The 18,797-nt window shown below is 44.0% G+C and overlaps 1 protein-coding gene across 4 annotated transcripts in view; it reads right to left on the bottom strand.

Moving 5' to 3' along the window:
• PTPRZ1 (protein tyrosine phosphatase receptor type Z1) overlaps positions 1-16,412 on the bottom strand; it is a 132,771-nt gene extending 116,359 nt beyond the window's left edge. For all 4 annotated transcript variants that reach the window (XM_054277641.1, XM_054277631.1, XM_054277621.1 and 1 more), the window contains exon 1: positions 16,228-16,412. In XM_054277641.1, coding sequence (XP_054133616.1) covers positions 16,228-16,285 — 58 coding nt within the window. In that variant the 5' untranslated portion in view covers positions 16,286-16,412. The remainder of the gene's footprint in view (positions 1-16,227) is intronic.
• Between the last annotated feature and the right edge of the window lie 2,385 nt (positions 16,413-18,797).

Consider the following 18,797-nt stretch of genomic DNA (forward strand, 5'->3'; position numbering starts at 1 on the left):
TGTTCTGTCACTGAATCTCTCCAGTTTAAGTCATGCATTTATTTCCTGCTCTGGAGTGATCAAAGCTTTCCCATGTAAGACAGAACATTATAATTGCCAATTTCAAAGGGTTTTAGGAAGTTACTTCATAGATTTAAAATCATTAGCAACAGACTTAATGCTCATCTAGTGAGATATCTTCTAAGCCTAACACAAGCATTAATTAATTATAGGTTTGACTAAGCCTTTAAGGTTTGACTGTACTGGGAGCAGCATAACATGCTTCACCTCAGCTGAAAGCCTTGGAGATGCAGGGCTTTAGGGAAACTCAGTGACTCACTGGGGAAAGGCATCTGTTGTCTCTATGCCATCTAAAGCACCTGGTTTGCTACAAAAAGGAGCACATGGTGTATTTTCTTCCAGGGCACTGCACAGTTGCTCATTCAGCTGCCATACCTGCCTGTGGCAGAAAAACCTCCTGTTATTCCAACAAGGGTGGGTGCAAATGCATAATATGCTTCTTACACAGACTAATGATACAGCTACACACTTTTCTGGGAGAGTTACAATGCACTTTTGTGTCTAACTGGTTCACCTTCTGCAACACAACCAAATCAGCACCTGGTCCAAGACCGAAAGATGCAGGGACTTCATGGGTGCGGGATAAGCAGGTGACTATTCAGAGATACCTAGAAGACCTAGATAAGTACCAGACTGAGCACCTGACCAGGAGATAACAGCAACATTCTTCATCAGGTTTCAAACCTACAGGAGACAATAGAAATCCTGCTGGTTTTACACTGGATAGCAGCTAGATAAGAGACAGCATCTGAAATTCTATGTATCACTACTTTTATGACAGACACAACCCAGCATGGGCCAACTGCTGACCCAAGGTTTTGAACCAAGCTACAGAATGTACTTTCCTGCCCACTGCCCATTGCAGAGCAGCCCTTCCAGCAGTGCAGGCTGCCAAATGCACATCTGTGGTGTCCATTCCATAGAGAGATCCCTACTGCAGCCACAGAGTGACAGTGCTGTGGGGGTGTAGAGGGGGAGATGGTAGGGAGCCACAGCAGAAGGAAGAGACCAGGGATTTGCTGCTTGGGATTTGCTGCTCACACACAGCAGCAGCTGCTGCTCTGGAGCAGGGCAGCAAGGCTGCAGTGAAGAAGGGAGGGCAAAGATCTAGTCTAGCACCTGGAAATGATGCACTGAACCACCTTATCCCACCCATACTGGGTAGTTAGGTTTTCTCTTTCAAACTCTTCTACAATTCCCACCTTCAGCCTGGTACACATCAGCAGTGTTGGCCATCCCCAGCAGCTGTGCTCTGTCATACTGTGGATCATATTGCCCTCCACAGCTGTGTTCAAATCCCAGTATGTGGGAAGTGCTTAGGATTGCCATCTCCTGTTTCTTTGGCAAATATTGTATTATTAGATGATGATGGAAAGCGTCCAGTATCAGCATCATATAGTGGTTTAGGGGTAGTAAGATCAACAGTTGAGAATTCCATGTATCTAGCCAGCTAAACAAGATGTGTCAGCATAATTGTTCCCAATATGTGTCCCTGAGAGGCATATCCCAGTTAGTTATTCTTTCCACATTTTGCTATCTACACTGATCTTTATTTTACCAGCCAAGCTTGCATGTCCCAGTAAAGGGCATGCTGGCTGCTGTGAGTCCCAGTCTATGCACACCCAGCATTTTGAGTTCCACTGCAAGATGATGAAATCTCTTTGATTTAATCATACTCAGAGTAGGTTGAATTTCTTGTTTCTTTCAAGTGAACAACAGATTTCAGGGTTACATGTGTTTTGAAAAGCTCTTGCCCATCCAAGGAATTATTTAACTAATGAAACAAACCATGAAAACCTGTATTACAGTTTTGTTCAAATGCACTCTTTACAATTGTGATAGAACATGTAGATCATATTAGAAAAAGCTGATTACCTCATATTACCTTATTTACCAAAAACAGGACTTGATTTTCTGGTTGCTCCGTATACATTTTCCTGTATTTCACTTGACTACACATAACCTGAAACTAATTCTTTTTCATCACTGTCTTATTACCTTCAGCAGATTTAGCTGAACCTGTCTTCTTCCATTCAGCAGGGCAATAAGGATATTTTTAATCTGCTCTAAAGTGCACTTGCAATATGTTTTACCATGCTGAATCTCTTTTTCTACAGCATACATATAGTTGCAAAAGCTAATCAGGTTATGTAAGACTCACACATATTCCTAACAATAGGGCATATCTGTTCCTGCTGTCATTTTTCACAGAATCACAGAATCCTTAAGGCTGGAAAAGACCTCTAAGCTGATCAAGTCCAGCCATGAAGTCCATCACTTTATCACATCCCCTAGTGCCACCTCCACATGTTTTTTTTCAACACTTCCAGGGACAGTGACTCCATCACTACCCTGGGCAGCCTGTTTCAATGCTTGACCGCCCTTTCAGTGAAGATATTTTTTATAATATCTAACCTAAACCCTGTTTTCATGAGGACAGCCACTGCTCAGATAAATCATTAGAAGATTTTGTGTCACAGTCTTGCCACTCACGCAAAAAGTTTGGAACTTCCCATACAGACAGAGATGACTACTGCCACATGGAAACATACTTTGTTTGCTGATTCATGCACTGCAAATCCCACTGTGGATAGCAAAAACCAGAAAATACTGAAAAAGACTCAGATTAAAGGATATCTTTGCATAATCCTCAGTAATTTTTCATGGAGGTATTTTTCACTAATGGATTAAAAGAATAATTTCTAGTCTAAGTATTCCTGAATGAATTCTGTTGAATGTAATACTGTCTTGACACTGGTCAAATACATACATGACTTCTAAATACAGAAACTTTTCTGTCTCTCATAAAGACATACCAAAACATAAACCTTTGAAGATGATTAGGCAACAGTGCAGAAAATAAAACTCAAAGAGAAACAAAATCAGTAATTTACATTTTTAACCAACGTTTGCTTAGTTCTAATGTATATTGATTTATGTTTGCTTAATTTTTTACTATACAGAGAAAGCACTAGGCAAAACAGAAATCCCTTTTTCTTCATGCCAAATAAAGGAGGAGGAACAAACAGGGGAAAATAATTACATCAGGTATGTAAGAATTATGCTTTAAAAGGAGTGCAGAAACCAGTCAAGCAGAACACTGAGAAAGCTGCTGGAGTAATTTTACATGAGTAAACTACCATGTAACTGCCTGTTTCTTTAGCAAAATGTGCATGTAATGAGAAATGGGGCTGACAGAGAGGCCAAACCACTTATACGAGAATATGAGAGGTAGAGATGGAGAGGATTAATGAGCAATGGGCAGATGAGCCTGAGAATAGTCCCAGAATTCAGCCAATGCAAAATCTGACACTGAAATAAAACGAACTGAAATCTTCTATGGTTGTATCAGGTGTGGGAGTGAGAACAATGCCAGATCTCCAAGATTTGGCTAGTATTTTAACTCTACCTCTAGCCCCTGATGTCATACAACCACATGAGCAATTTCAAATACTTTCCTTTAAAGGAGGTTTCTTACCTTATACTTCTACAAGTAATCGTATTTAAAGTAGCAAATGGTCAACAGCCTCAAAACACAATAATCAAACTCAAAATGTAAATTTTTAAGTCTCATGGTTTTATATTGTATTTATGATATATAGCCTCCTATTTATATTTTTCTTTCTTTTACTGTACGTATTTTGAAATGCTGAGAGGTACTTGAGATGCCAAGTGAGCACTCAGTACCTCAGTTTACAAATGTACCAGTCCATCACGAGGAATGACTGGTTTATGTTGTTTTGGTGGGCAGCTGGCTGGCACAGCCAGATGAACTCTGTTTTCTTTTTGCACAGTTTGAAACTGTGCGGTGCTACTCACTGACAGGAACTGCTAGATCATTGACAGGGCTCTCTCCTGCTTCAGGTGCCATGGGCTCTTATAAAAAACATAGTACTCTACAATTAAAAAGAAAGTAAAAAACACCAGAAAAATAGGTTGGCCTTTTGCTCCCACATTGGAAACATTTTTCAGGATTCCACTATTGTAATCACAGAATCACAGAATCACTAGATTGGAAGACACCTTCAAGCTCATCGAGTCCAACCCACGCCCTAACACCTCAACTAAACCATGAGTGCCACATCCAGTCTTTTTTAAAACACATCCAGGGATGGTGACTCCACCACCTTCCCAGGCAGGCCATTCCAGAACTTTATCACTCTTTCTGTAAATAACTTTTTCCTAATATCCAACCTATATTTCCCTTGGCACTGCTTGAGACTGTGTCCTCTCGTTCTGTCAGTTGCTGCCTGGTGAAAGAGACCAACCCCCACCTGGCTACAGGCGCCTTTCAGGGGGTTGTAGACAGTGATGAGGCCACCCCTGAGTCTCCTTTTCTCCAGGCTGAACACCCCCAGCTCCCTCAGTCGTTCCTCACAGGGTTTGTGTTCCCAGCCCCTCTCCAGCCTCATTGCCTCCTCTGGATGCGCTCCAGTGTTTCAAGGTCCTTCCCAAACTGAGGGGCCAGAGCTGGACACAGCACTCGAGGCGCTGCCTCACCAGTGCTGAGTACAGGGGAAGAATGAGCTCCCTGCTCCTGCTGGCCACACCATTCCTGACACAGACCAGGATGCCCTTGGCCTTCTTGGCTACCTGGGCACACTGCTGGCTCATGTTCACCTGCTGTCGACCAGCCTATAACATTACAGGGGGTTATTGTGGCCAAAATGCAGGACTCTGCACTTGCACTTATTAAACTTCATCTTACTGGACTCTGCCCATCCATGCAACTGTTCCAGGTCTCTCTGTAGAGCCATTGTACCCTGCAACAGATCAACACACGATCCCAGCTCAGTGTCGTCTGCAAATTTACGACGAAAGACTCAATACCCTCATCCATGTTATCAATAAAAATATTGAACAGAACTGGGCCCAGCACAGACCACTGAGGGACACTTCTGGTGACTGGCCCCCAGCTGGCTGCAGCACCATTCACCACCACTCCCTGGCCATCCAGCCAGTTCGTAACCCAGCACAGAGTGCTCCTGTCCGAGCTCTGGGCTGCAGCTTCTCCAGGAGTGTGCTGTGGGAGACAGTGTCAAAGGCCTTGCTGAAGTCCAGAAAGAAACGTCCACAGCCTTCCCTGCATCCACCGGGTCGGTCACTTGGTCATAATAGGAGATCAGGTTAGTCAAACACGACCTACCCCTCCTAAACCCACCATGCCGGCTGGGTCTGACACCCTGGCCATCCTGTAAGTGCTGTGTGATTACACTCAGTATAAACTGTTCCATAACCTTACCCAGTACTGAGGGCAGGCTGACAGGCCTATAATTAACCGGATCCTCCTTCCCACACTTTTTGTGAATGGGTGTCACACCGGCCAGCTTCCAGTCACCTTGAACCTCACCAGTGAGCCAGGACTGCTGGTAAATGATGGAGAATGGTTTTGCAAGCTCATCTGCCAGCTCCCTCATCACCCTGGGATGGATCCCATCTGGGCCCATAGATTTATGAACATCCAAGCGTCTCAGCAGTTCTCTGACTGCCTCCTCCTGGATAACAGGGGGACCATTCTGCTCCCTGGCACCATCCACCAACCCAGGAGGACAGCTGTCCTGAGGACAAGATGTCTTCCCACTAAAGACTGAGGCAAAGAGGGTGTTAAGCACTTCTGCCTTCTCCTCATCTGCAGTTACTGAGTTCCCTCCCATCCAGTAGAGAACAAAGGCTGGTCTTACCCTTCCTTTTGCCATTAATATATTTGTATAAACATTTTTTATTATCTTTTACAAAAATTTCCAAATTAAATTCAAACTGAACTCTGGCCTCCCTGGTTTTTTCCTACATGCCCTATCAATCCCCTTAAATATTTCCTGAGAGACCTGACCCTCCTTCCAAAGACAATACACCCTCTTTTTATTCCTAAATTCCTTTGAAACCTCATTGCCCATCCAGGCTGGACGTTTGCCTCATCAACTCATCTTTCAGCATACAGGCACAGTATGCTCCTGTGCCCTCAAGACCTCTGTTTTGAAGCATGCCCACCTTTCCTAGACTCCTTTGTTTCTAAGGACTTCTTCCCAAGGAAATCTGAATGTCTCCTTAATAGGCCAAAGTCTGCCCTCCAGAAGTCCAATGTAAAAATCTTATTGATCTTCCTCCTGATTTCACTAAATATTGAGAACTCTGTAATTTCATGATCACTATGCCCCAAGTGGTCTCCAACCACAACATCTCCCATCAGCCCATCTCTATTTGTTGTCCCTCCCCTGGTGGGTTCACTCACCAGCTGTAACAAAAAGGTGTCCTCCACACACCCTAAGAATTTCCTGGACTGACTTTTTTGCTGCATTAAGTTCCCAGCAGAGGTCTGCTAGGTTAAAGTCACCAACAAGAACCAAGGGCTGGTGATCCTGAAACATTCTCCAGCACTCTCCACCTTATGGAATAAGCTATCCAGTTCTTCCTGGTTGGGTGGATGATTACAAACTCCCAGCAGCATGCCAGCCTTGTTGGCCTTCCCCTAAATTCTTACCCATAGGCACTCCATCCAGTTTTAATACCCATGCCATCAAAATCCCCCTAAATAAAGGGCTACCCCTCCAACTCTTCTCCTTTTCCTGTCTGTCCTGAAGAGCTTGTAGCCATGCAGTGCAGCAAACAGCTATGTGAGTCATCCCACCATATTTCTGTGATTGTGACCATGGCTTCCAGCTCCTCTTGTTTGTCACCCATGCTGCATGCATTAGTATACATGCACCTCAGCTGGGCTACTGACTTCGCCCCTAAACCAGGTTTACCACCCTTGGGCTTGCTTCCAGACAGCCCACCTGCATCTCCTTTCCCCTTCAAACCTAGTTTAAAGCCCTTTCAATGAGTTCCACCAGTTTATGAGCTAAAATCCTTCTGCCCTTAACAGAGAGATGGAGCCCATCCAGTTCCAGCAGGCCAGGTGCCAAAACAGTTGCCCCACGATCAAAGCATCCAAAATTCTGCTGATGACACTGACCCTTGAGCCACTTGTTGATCATGTGAGCTGTCCTATTACATTCACAGTTTTTCTCTGCCGCCAAAGGGACTGAGCAGAACACTACCTGTGCTCCTGCCCTATCAACCACTTGACCCAGTGCCCTAAAGTCCCTTCAAATTGCCCTGATGCTCCTCTTTTCAATCTCATCACTGCCAGCCTGGAGTTTCAGCAGTGGGTAATAACCAGAGGACTGAATCAGCCCAGGGAGTCTCTTGGTAATATCCCATACTCTGGCCCCAGGGAGGCAGCAGACCCTCGACATATGGGGCCCCCTGCTCCTTTCAGAAGGGAGTCACCCACTACAACCACCCTTCTTTTCTTTTTGATGTTAGAGGTTGAAGCATAATTGGGAGGCTCACTGGGCAGATCATTTTCTTCTCCATCATCTGACTGACCCTCTGGATTCAGGAGCCCATACCTATTCTGAAGTGGCACCTGGGTTGGTTTTATTATCTCCAGAGTAGGGACCTGTTTCCAATCCCCTCCATCCACAAGGTGTTCTACTGCCTGACAGTGGGAGGCATGGGAGTCCTCTGACTCCTGGTGGACCGCCTTCAAGGATGGAAGGGCTGAACTCCACCCATCTATTTCTGTCTAAATTTCTATATTACACTTCAGTCTTTCAGCTTCCCCCCTAAGCTCAGCTGCCAGTGAAAGGAGATCATTCACCAGTTCACACCTCAGGCAGCCTTCTCCTGCAATGCCCCCTGGTACCACAGACAGGCTCAAACACTCTGTCACAGAGAGGGGTCTGGACAGATGGATCCTTTTTGGAGGGTTCTATTTTGCTATGCACATATTTGTTAACTGCAGTTTTTCATTGTGTAAAAACCATAGCTAACAAAAAATCCAAAACCAACCAACTAACAAAACACAACAAACAAGAAACTAAAAACCCCACTAGCAGGAGGACACCTGCAGCCCTGCCTGCCCTGCCTGTGTGAACTGCTTTGCCATGTCCTCAGAGATGTGCCACGCTCCTGTTTGCCCACTCCCATGATTAGGAACCTTTTCTGAGTTTTCAGTATAAATTTTCACATTGCTAGTTTACAGTCATTTGGGTTTGTGTTAGTGCTACCCTAAAACTTGTATAGGACTTCTGGAACCTATCCTCATTGTTTTTTTAACACAAACTTAAAGTGTGTTAGAAAAAACCCCAAAACCAACAGAAAGTCAGTTTTTCTGCAACATTGCAAGATAGATGAAATGCAAAGGTAGTGAGCAAAACTCAAAGCTTTGAAGAAAGAGGTAGGCACAGATCACACAAGACTCTCCCCAAACTCTGTGCAAATGGCAGGTGGGTGGGTTGTGTGGCCAGTGCACCATTTGGAATGGCACATCACAGACAACTAACTGGAGTGCTCCAAGAAGCTGAAAGAAGGCTCTTGGGCCACTCAGAAAGTCCCAGGCTGACAAATTTGTTAGTAATCTTACTTAGACATGCCTATCAGAATAAGACTTACAAAAGGTACTGAGAGAAATAACTGGCATACACTTGAAACTAAATGACTTTTCTAAATGACTAGAAATAGATCAAACACAGTTGGCCAGTTTGGGGGTGGAGCCAGAAGAAAAATTGCCCAGAGCAATATTAGGTCCCTTTTATAAAGCCAGCTGTTACTCTGATCATTAGCTATTTAGTCTCAGCAAGCAGATGTTTTTCTTTTTGGGAACTTCTGCTGAAATCATGGAGTTCAGCATATAAAGCAATTGAAGAATCAAGTCTTTTTTAAAATGCTGATTTTAAAGGCTTATTTTTTCCTCAAAATATTTGCTGTAGCTTTCAAAAAGCTTTCTGTTTCTTCAGTATATGCTGCCCCTGCAGAACATCACAGATTTATCTTTTTTAAGGATTTTTTTTTAAGCTTTGAAAAAGGCATTATTTTTGGAAAAGTGTATTCTGAAGCATTATGATACAAACCAGTCTAAATCTCAATGAATTAAAACAATCCTTCCATTTTCTTTAGGAAAATATTTCATGTGGTCTGGACAGCTTATTAAAAAATATCTGTTCTAATTAAAGAACTTACCATGACAATTTAAAATTACTCAGGATTTCTTTGTCACATTCTATTACTGAATTAACAAAACCCTGTCTTTCACTAAGGTACATTTGATGTGATTTATTTTTATGCAACATTCTTAATTTATGGGATTTTAAAGACCAATTTTTTGTAACATAATTTTAACAAGTACAGTACTCTGGACGTCTCTTATTTTGCCCTTTCGATGTTACTGTTTAACCACCGCTTCCCTGCTTTACTCTTATCCTATCTCAGCAAACAGATAAATGAGGCAGTGAAGATGGATAACTTTTCAAATGTTACCTACTTTATATTTCAGCCTTCAGGTAATCCAATATTTAGCAGAAGTTTTTTGGCAATGAGGACGACAATTCCCAGCCAAATTACTAACAGATATAGCGCTCCTAAAAACTTCAAATGAAATCTCTCACTGGTCAGGTGAGAAGTCCTAGTAGCTTCATATAGAAATATAAGTTGCTGAATGCTACCTGCACATTAGGATATTTAATATTTCAATATCACAGAGAAAATGTCAAAGTAACTAAATTCTTTACATTTAGTGAAAGATAAAGGACAGTAAAAAAACCTCAAACATGTCAAGTTGTATGCCTAACTGGATGCTGGAAAAATCTAGATAAGGAAATAGTGCTTTTTATATGGCAAGTAACCAAACTACATCTAGCCTCTTTTTTAGCTGCTGAATCTGAAACTGTGGGGCAAAAGATGTATCCAATAGCCTTGACTTAGAAAAAAATTCAAGCGCAAGGCAGCTTTAAGAGAATTACCCACTCCAGGCAATAGCAGCAGGCTCCAGGGCCTTGAAGTTCAGGCTGCTCCACTGTCTGAGGTGATCTAAGCAGCTGAGTGCAGTAACAAGCAACTGACTGGCCCAAGTGGTACTCATCTGACCAGGACAGCTGATGTAAAATGCTGAGTTGCTGAAAAAACATTTGAGCTTTGCTCACCTTTGAGAGGTTAGTCTTTCAAAACTGCAACCTAGAGGTCGCTTCTTTGAATAAGTACCTGGAACTATTAAAGAAACGAGCAAAATCTGATCTTTTTCAGAGCACAACCAGAGAAAAGGCAGGGATAGTGATTTATGCATTGTATCCAGCAAGTAGATCATGCAATACTGAGTAGGAGGAGGCATAAGAACTCATACTTCCTGTCTTGCTGTAGCATCATACTAATTCAGAGTCCTTACTTCAAGAAGCCTGAAGTGGATGCTTAAGGAACAGTGAGAAAAAGGCAAACTTATATGCTGGAAAATTTTCTTGCAAACTTTCCCAGGTTCCATTTCCAGCTCCAAAAACTCCTGAAATAGATGTGGTTTCCAACTGCTTAGCAACCTTCTTTTAAGATTTTGCCCAGAATCCTCTCAATTTTTATTTTTTTTTTTTTTAGTTTAGAAAAATAAACTTAATTGCTTCGTATTACACAAGAAGTATGAAAAGTCTTCTGATTTGACAAAGCCTAATGTTTGGAGACAGAAGACATGGTTCAAATCCCTTTATCTCAGATCAGGCCTGCTCTCTAGACTGTCTGGGTAAAAGGCTTTAGTGACCAGGCTACAACATGAGAAGGTGGCACAGCCACCACCTTGTCCTTTGTCCTGAACAACGCAAATCAAGACACCTGATTCTGTCAGCAGATATTTAAGGAAGCCTTACCAACTTAAGGTTCAGGAGAGTCACCTGAAAGGACTCTCCTGAAGAAAGAGCATGTAGATCCAACGAAACTTTGGAGTGAAAGAGGTGCTGAGATGCACACAATAAGGTCAGGTAAGGCACATGCAGGAGAGGAACTGTAGCTGCCTGAAAACTTCCTGGAAGCCATCAAGGTACAAGCTGAGTCAGGGAAAATTTTTATTAAAATTTTGGGTTTAGACACCTGAGGTCCACAGGCATCCTGGTTCCATTGCCAAGCATTCCTGAGCAGATATAGGATGGCACTTTCACCGTCTTTGTGACTTTCACCACAATAATGAGATCTGAAATTAACTAACTCAAACAATAGCTCCTGGGGTCCTCAAACAGTAATGAAAAATATTGATTTGTAGGGTGAAATATAACTACTTCCAATGGATGAATGAAAACCAAAGCCACATATGGGCAATAGCAGTTTTTGAGAGACCTGCCTCATCTAGAAAAATCTGACACTCTCACACACTGTCTGCTTTATTTAAGAAGTCTATTATTTCACCTCTATCAGATAGCACCATAATTACCAGCCAGTGATGCAAATAAACCCTCACCTTGTTTCTAAAATTTCCAGTTATTTCCAGTTTAGCCTCACGACTGAATGGACCAACATCAGTAATTTGTATTCAACAAGCAACCTGCACCACACCTTCCTACAAAAGTATTCTGCCACCAACAGCTCCTCAACAACCTGCAGGAGCCAAGTTTCATTAATAGTCCCAGCCTCTTTGAAATATTTGCTATCTTTCATTTAGTGGATCTTGTTTATTTAATACTGTAAGTCCTTTTCTTCCTGTAGATTCATCTTTCTAATACAGAAGGCTTGACATGTATTCAGAAAGGTAACTTTTGTCTTTATGGGAAAAGAAGCTTTTTGAATAGCCAAAGGATGTCTTGTACAGGAAAGCCACATAAATGGTGCAAGAAGCTGTGAGAACTGAGCTGTTAAATGGGAGCTGGGGGCTCCGGAACTGCCACAGACTTCCAGGCCCCACGGGGAATACTGAGAAGCACAGCACATTTGAAGAGGAATTGAAATTGTCAGGGAAAGAACAGAATCTGTTCACCCTTAAATTCCTAATTAGAGATCTCATAGTGGGAAGTGGCCACAAATGATGAGCACTGAATATCTAGGGAATAGCCTTCCTTAAGAAATGGGCAAGTGCCTATTTTCATAAATTAACATCCCAATTTACAATATAGATTATAATGATAATATTTTCAAATTACCATCTTAGTTTTATACACACTATTTCATTTCTCTCCAGGAATCCAGATAAAAGGGTAAATTCAGAGATTAAGTAAGGCCAAATGCAATTGAGAAAACTCTCCTTATAAATTGTATCGATTCCATGTTGAAAACATGGACATAACTATTTTAGATATGTCCTACAGATGACTAGTGTGCTAAGTAAATATTTGGCTAAACTGACATTAATTTTAAAATGCCATTAATTTTGTCACTTTTCATACCTGCCAGTACTTGAACCTAAAATAAATCCATACTGTATATTTAGATTTTGATACATATAAATCTCTATGGTACAAAAATGCATAACATATATATGGTCACAATATAGGTGGTTAAAGAGTAAAATAAATTCTAAAATTCTCAGTTTTTGTTTTAGCTCTTATGTTTTATATATGGCAGGATTAAATGTCTCCACAGGAGCTATGTATCATCATCCATAGGAACATATAATCTTAAGCATAAAATGTGCTAAAGCATTTGAAGTAGTGTACATTAATATTACTGTGACGTAATTCAGTTTTACGTGTGCCAAATAACTGGTCTACAAAAATATTTCCAAAATAAGAGATCAGTGCAAAAAAGAAGGATCTGATCCCACAGTCCTTTAATAGTCTAAGGGTTTACTTAATCCAAACGTGTGGACATGAGAATGAACACCAAGTGTGATTGGATTTGGGAAGCCAAAGGGATGCTCTGCTTCAGTCTCATAATTTTTCATAGTGGCCCTCCAGTAAAGAGTGCAGAGAAGTTGCTTTCATGTTGATAGTGAGGTGCTTGCTGCCTGAAAGCTTGGAAACACTGCCCTGATGTCAATTGTGTAAGAAAAATAAGAATATTTAGGGAATTATTACCATCTTTGTGCAAATAAAGTCATGGCACAGGGATGCCAGAAACAAACTAAAAATAAGAGATCTTTTCTATATAGTGAGAAATTAAACTGAGACACAACTAATTAAGCAATTCATAGATTAATGAGCTGCATTTTGAGAGGTGAAACCCTGGCTGAGACCGGACAGTGACAGCAGTAAGATGCAGATTAGCTAATTCCAGAGACAGTTTTTACTTTATTTGGGGAAATTACCCATACATTTTGCTAAAGAAAGCATGCAATATTTTTAACTCTTGCCTAAATATTTTCACTTCTTTTACCCAAATTTAACCACAATTGCAGTCTAATTTGTTAAAATATGTTCCTTTTTCTATGAACATTTTCTTGCCTACACAGATTCATAAATAGTCTAGTTATTGAAAAGGCTCCAGATATTATTTCCATAGGAACAATGCAACAAAAGGCACAAAAAGGACACACCTCATTGACTTTCAGGTTATATGGAACACATCAGCAAGCCAGGGCAGATTTTCAAAGAGTACCTTCAGTCTGAGGTACATGCAGGCTGAAGATCACAGATTCATAAATTTCTCATTTAAAATAAAAATGCAAAAAACCAAGTGAATTGTCCATATAGGGTTGGTTTTTTTCCCCTTTAATCTCAGTAAAAGAAAGAACTTAATAGGAAATCTCTAACCACACATTGTTTGTGTTCACAAACAATGGCATAGGATTTCTTATGAGCTCTTGTGGCTGAATAGCATCTCACTCCACAGGTTTCACTGGACTTCACTGAACAGCACTCACTGGGAGTACTCAGCTAATGCCCTGCTCCATAAATAATTACATCAGTACTTGATGTAATCAAGTTCCCTGGCCTCAGTAGCACTGTGAAGGAAGGTGCTGTTCATAACTCAGCAGGGATATTAGAATTAAGCTCCTAAGCATTTCTTCAGTAAGGCAAAGAATGAACGGTCACTGTCTTGTCATTCCCAGAAGAACTTTCTGCCTCCATCTGCTCTAACAGTGAGGCTGACTTGGCTGCCTTGTCTTTTTTGGACACATATGAGACAGATTTCCCTGATGAATCTCCCGATGTCAACAGCAAATCTCCCAATCAGATTCCCTGGAAAGAACCACTGATAAAGCTCTGTACCAGACCAGCTAAGGACTCAACAACATTTTTTGAAACTACAGGCAAATGAGGCTGGGATCTCCATGTTGCCTAGCCTCACACTAATAAGCACAGGCTCCACAATGCAACGGCAGATTGCCATGCTCTCCATCTCCAATCCATTCACAGAGCCCTGGGTCTGGCTTCTTCTGCATCAGAAATATTTAATGGTAAGAGCCAGACAGTCCCATCCAGCTCTTCTCTCTCACCAAACCCTTGGAACCATACATTGTGGTATGCAATAATTTATTTTATATTTTATGAAAAAAACCATAGCATATTTGTTACAGAGAGGTAACCCAACAGGAACATATTCAAATGAAATCTGATTAAAGCAATCTAATAGCCTGTGCAGGTTATTCATTCTTGGAAACAATCATAGTGTTGAACACACTGACAAGTCGAGCTCATCAGTCTTCAGAAGGATGCACCACTGCAACCAAATCAATCCATCACATCTAGAAAGGGAGTCCTCTCCAGGTCAGGTTTGAAAACAATAGCACATCTGTCTAGAGAAACAAAAAGTAGCTGCACTTAAACCTTGAGTGTGAGTAGAAAACCTTTTTCCATCCTGTCAGATCTTGTAAATTCATTTATATAACATACATATGTACAACATTATATTACATAAAACCAGCTTATTTCTAATAAGATGCTAGATGAAATTATTTAAAACAAATGAACAAAAAAGGTTACAAAATTATGTTTATGTCTTGCATTGCTTCCAGTGTGATAGGATCACCTGAATAGGGAAGTTCTTTCCAAAATTTGAGTTGTATTACATTATGATGATATTATCATATACTTGATCTGTTCTCAAACATTTTCATATATCTGTAAAAGCACCTGCTAATTTTTTGTGTTTAAACAGACTTGGGAGTACATCTGATTTTAGGAAACAGGTTGGCAATGTAAGACATTATTATCAAAAGTTTTATAACAGACCATTCTTTGCCATAGTATAAGAGAATTATTTGGAGTAAGAGAATTGAAGTAAGCACCCTATTTTTAGGAATAGGTTAGTTTAAAAGTGACATTAAAATGTTATTAATGCCCTTATGAATATGATACATTTTAACTGAAAATCAGTTACATTCATCACGTTTATAGTTAAATCATTCCACAGTATTTTCTGAAGAGGCAAAAACATTCTTCCCATAAAATAAAAAAAAGTAGTTTTCCCTAAGTAGCAGAACTTGGTACTAAATCAGAAGTGAAACCTAACCCCGATCTTTGTTTATAGAGCTGCATGGTTTCAGAAGCAGCTCCACCTATTGGGTGACAAATGTAGGTTAGTGACTACTTTGTCACCACAGACCTATTGTAAGGCTGGTTCTGTACACAAGGCTCCCAAGCTCCCAAGTTCCTCATACTTAAATATAAGCAGCCAACTGGTATTTTCTAGTGATCTATTTAATTAGAACTTATAAATTCAAAACGACCATCCATCAGGATACAAACCCAACCACAAAAGCTGTTAGTGTTTATTTGATGAAGCACTTCTAACAGCATTAAGTGACTCACACTGGTTATAATAACCATCTTATCATGTAACAGGGAACGGCATGATTTTTAGGATGCACTCCAGTTGCACAAGTCTGCACGAGCTGAAAATGAATTTGGTTATGTAAGCAGTCCTACTAACATCTATATATGAATCCATATTCTGTATGCGGGGTCCCACGTGAATGACCGACTCGTATTTTGCACGGTTTAGGGCAACCCCTGACGTTACCCTTTCAGGGAGAACGAGTCATTTTAAAGCGAAATTTTGCACCATGCCCTTCTCTTCGAACAGTTCATGCGAGACGTTAAAGTAACATCTCACATCCCACGTCCCCGGAGATGATCGATATCAGCGCTGCTGGCCATGGATTTTCTCTCTCGCCCTGTCACCGGCGCACACCCGGTCCCTCCCGGCAGGGCTCGGCGGGGCACGCCGGGCAGCCGGGGCAGCGTGGGCTGGCCAGCCCCGCTCGGAGCAGCGCCGGCCGTGCCGTGGGTACCGCGCATCCTCGGGGCCCGGCGGCTAGGGTAAAGAGCAGGAGAAACGCTCCCAGCCGTGGGGTTGACAGCGTCTTTTCGCGGTGTGGAACAGGCACGGACTGCGCCTGCATTTCTGTGTAAAAGGGATCAGAAGGACCAAAACCCACCGGAGCCCGGGGAGAAAAGTTGTTCCGAAGCCCGAAGATGAATTAATGTAGAGATCACTCACCCACTCTGATGATACAGATGAGCTGGATGCAGGCAGCCAAGCTCCCGAGAATGAGCATGTCCAAATCGTCCCTCGTCTCCTTCCGACTGCCTGCCTGCCTGTCCGGCTGTCTCAGCCTCCTGCCCGCCCGCCGGCCTCCGCGGGCGCTGCGCCTCTCCCTAGCGGGGCTCCGGCTCCGCGCCGCGACCGCGCCCGGCGGCCGCCCCCACGCCGCGGGCGGGATCGGCGGCGCTGGGAGCTGGCGGGGCCGCGGCTCCGCTCAGCGCATGGCGGGGCCGCCAGCGGCTGCGGGGAAGCGCGGGCTGTGCGCTGTGCCCGGGCGGCTGCGGGGGAGCGGCGGCTGTCCGCCTGATGTGCCTGTCGCGGCTGTTCGTGTGTCGTGTGGATATGTGTGTGTGTATGTGTGTGTGTGTGTGCGCGCGCCGGGTATGTGTGTGCGCACGGGGGGCGGAGACGCGCTCCGCTGGGCGGGCGCGCACGTGTGCGCGCGTGTGAGTAGTGTGTGTGTATGTGAGAGTGTGTGGATATGCGAGTTTGTGTGTGTATGTGCGTGTGCGTGAATGTGTGTGTGTTTGTATTGTGTGTGTGAGAGTGTGGATATGTGAGTGTGTGTGAGAGTCTGTATGTGTGTGTGTGCGTCTGTGTATGTGAGAGTGTGGATATGTGAGAGTATGTGTCTATGTGTATGTGTATGTGTATGTGTATGTGCGTGTATATGTGTATGTGTGTGCGCACGTGTGAGTGCGTATGTGCGCGCGTGTGAGAGTGCGTGTAGATGTGTATATGTGTGTATGTGTATGTGTATGTGTGTGTGTGTGTGTGTGCGCGCTGGTGGGTGTGGGTGTGCGGTGCGGGGCTGGGGGTGCGTGTGCGGGGCTGTTGTGCGCGGCGAGTGCGGTGGCGCGCACCCGCGGGCGGGAGGAACAGAACCCTCTCCCGCCTCCGAAGAAGCAGGAGGGAGGGAACGGGGGCCCGGGGACGGAGTGGGGTTCACACGGCTGCGGGCAGAGCGTGGCCCGGGGGTCGAGGGCTGGGACGCAGCTCCGGCGCTGGCGGAGGGAGAGCGGCCGCCAGACAGCGCCAGCCTGCCCTTGCCGTGGGAAGAAAAGTTTATTTCTTTAACAATATGTTTATAAGAGGCGGAGATAGGGGGTGGCTCTGGGCTTCTGGAGGTCTCCGAGGTCAGCGAGGTGCGCGGCCGGCCGGCGCAGCCCGGAGCACACGGAGAGCAGCGGCTGGGAAGGACACTGATGGAGGCGGTGGCCCCGGGTCGGGGTTCGGGGCTCGGGGCCCGCTGCGGGCGCGCCCCGCCATGGGCAGCCGTGGGAACGGGCATGGGGCACGGCGGCGCTGGGAGCGGAGCCGCCTCCAAGGAGGTGCTGTTTGCCGGCTGCTCCCTGCCCCGGGAACCGGAGGGTTTGCGTGTTCCCTGGGAACTGGAGTGGCAGCGGGGGAAGGGGCTGGAGCCGCGGAATATCATTATCCGACGGAGAAGTGGGTCAGGGCGCAGGCACTGGCACCGTTTTTGCGGGAAGTTAAAACAAGACCAGGAAAAAAAAAAAAAGGCAAAACCCACCCAAACCAGAAGTGAAACACGAAGGCAAACAAACACCAGGTCCCGCGCACCGGGAAGTGCGGGCCGAGCAGCGGGCCGGGGGGATGCAGAGCTGCACGCGTGGAGCGGGGCCCCAGCTGAGCCCCCCTTGCCCTGCCCGCACCCCGACCCGGCGGGGGGGGCACCCGGCCCTCTGGGCTGCGCCTGCCTTCCCACGGCCTTCCCGCGCCGAGCTGAGCTCTCGTGGGAAAGATAAGTGGGGGCTGGAAACACCCCTGACAAACACAAGAGATTTTGGGAGCGTTCGATGGTACACATGGTCCTCGGCTCCATCCCAGGCCCGCCGAAGCGCAGCCCAGGAGCCGTGTGAATGGTCCCTGTGTTTGTGATACTGTTTGCATCCGAGTGAAACGGCCTATTCTGCACGGATGTGATGCGACTTTTAATGGTGAGCAACTTAAGTGTAAAAACACTTGGTGCTTTATAGGTACCCTGCTCCACCGAGCCTCTCAGTCCTCAGGCACAGGGGCTGCATCTGCCAGCTTGTCCTTCAAAAAAGACAGAAAAAAAAAAACCAAAACCAAACATCCTGTGTGTTTCTCATTTCAATTTCCACCTGCTCTACCTGGCTTTTTGGAATGTTATGAGCTATCTTGACATTAAACAAAGCAGAAATTTCAGAGTAAGCAAAAGTTAGGGGAGAAAGTGAGAAAGTGCCAAGATGCTCAAGCAGTCAATTGTATTTGGAAAGCAGTTTGCAGGTGTGTCTTCTCATGCAAGGTCAGCAACTTCCAGGGTACTACAGTGTAAATACAATAGGGGTTGGTTCATTAGGAGAAAACTTGAGTGACAGTTCGTGTTAAATGGACTTTCAGCATCATGGGAAGAAACAAGATTCATGTGCTGAGCTCCACCAATATAAAACTATTTTAGGACTGTCCTAAGGGAAAATGTTAAAGATTTTAGTCAGCTGATTTTAATTTTATTGAATGAACCTAAATGCCAGGAAAAAGTT

This window comes from Melozone crissalis, unplaced genomic scaffold (assembly GCF_028551555.1).
Source record: "Melozone crissalis strain CALT ecotype California unplaced genomic scaffold, PUWL_Pcris_2 ptg000004l_1, whole genome shotgun sequence".
Classification (NCBI taxonomy): Eukaryota; Metazoa; Chordata; class Aves; order Passeriformes; family Passerellidae; genus Melozone; species Melozone crissalis.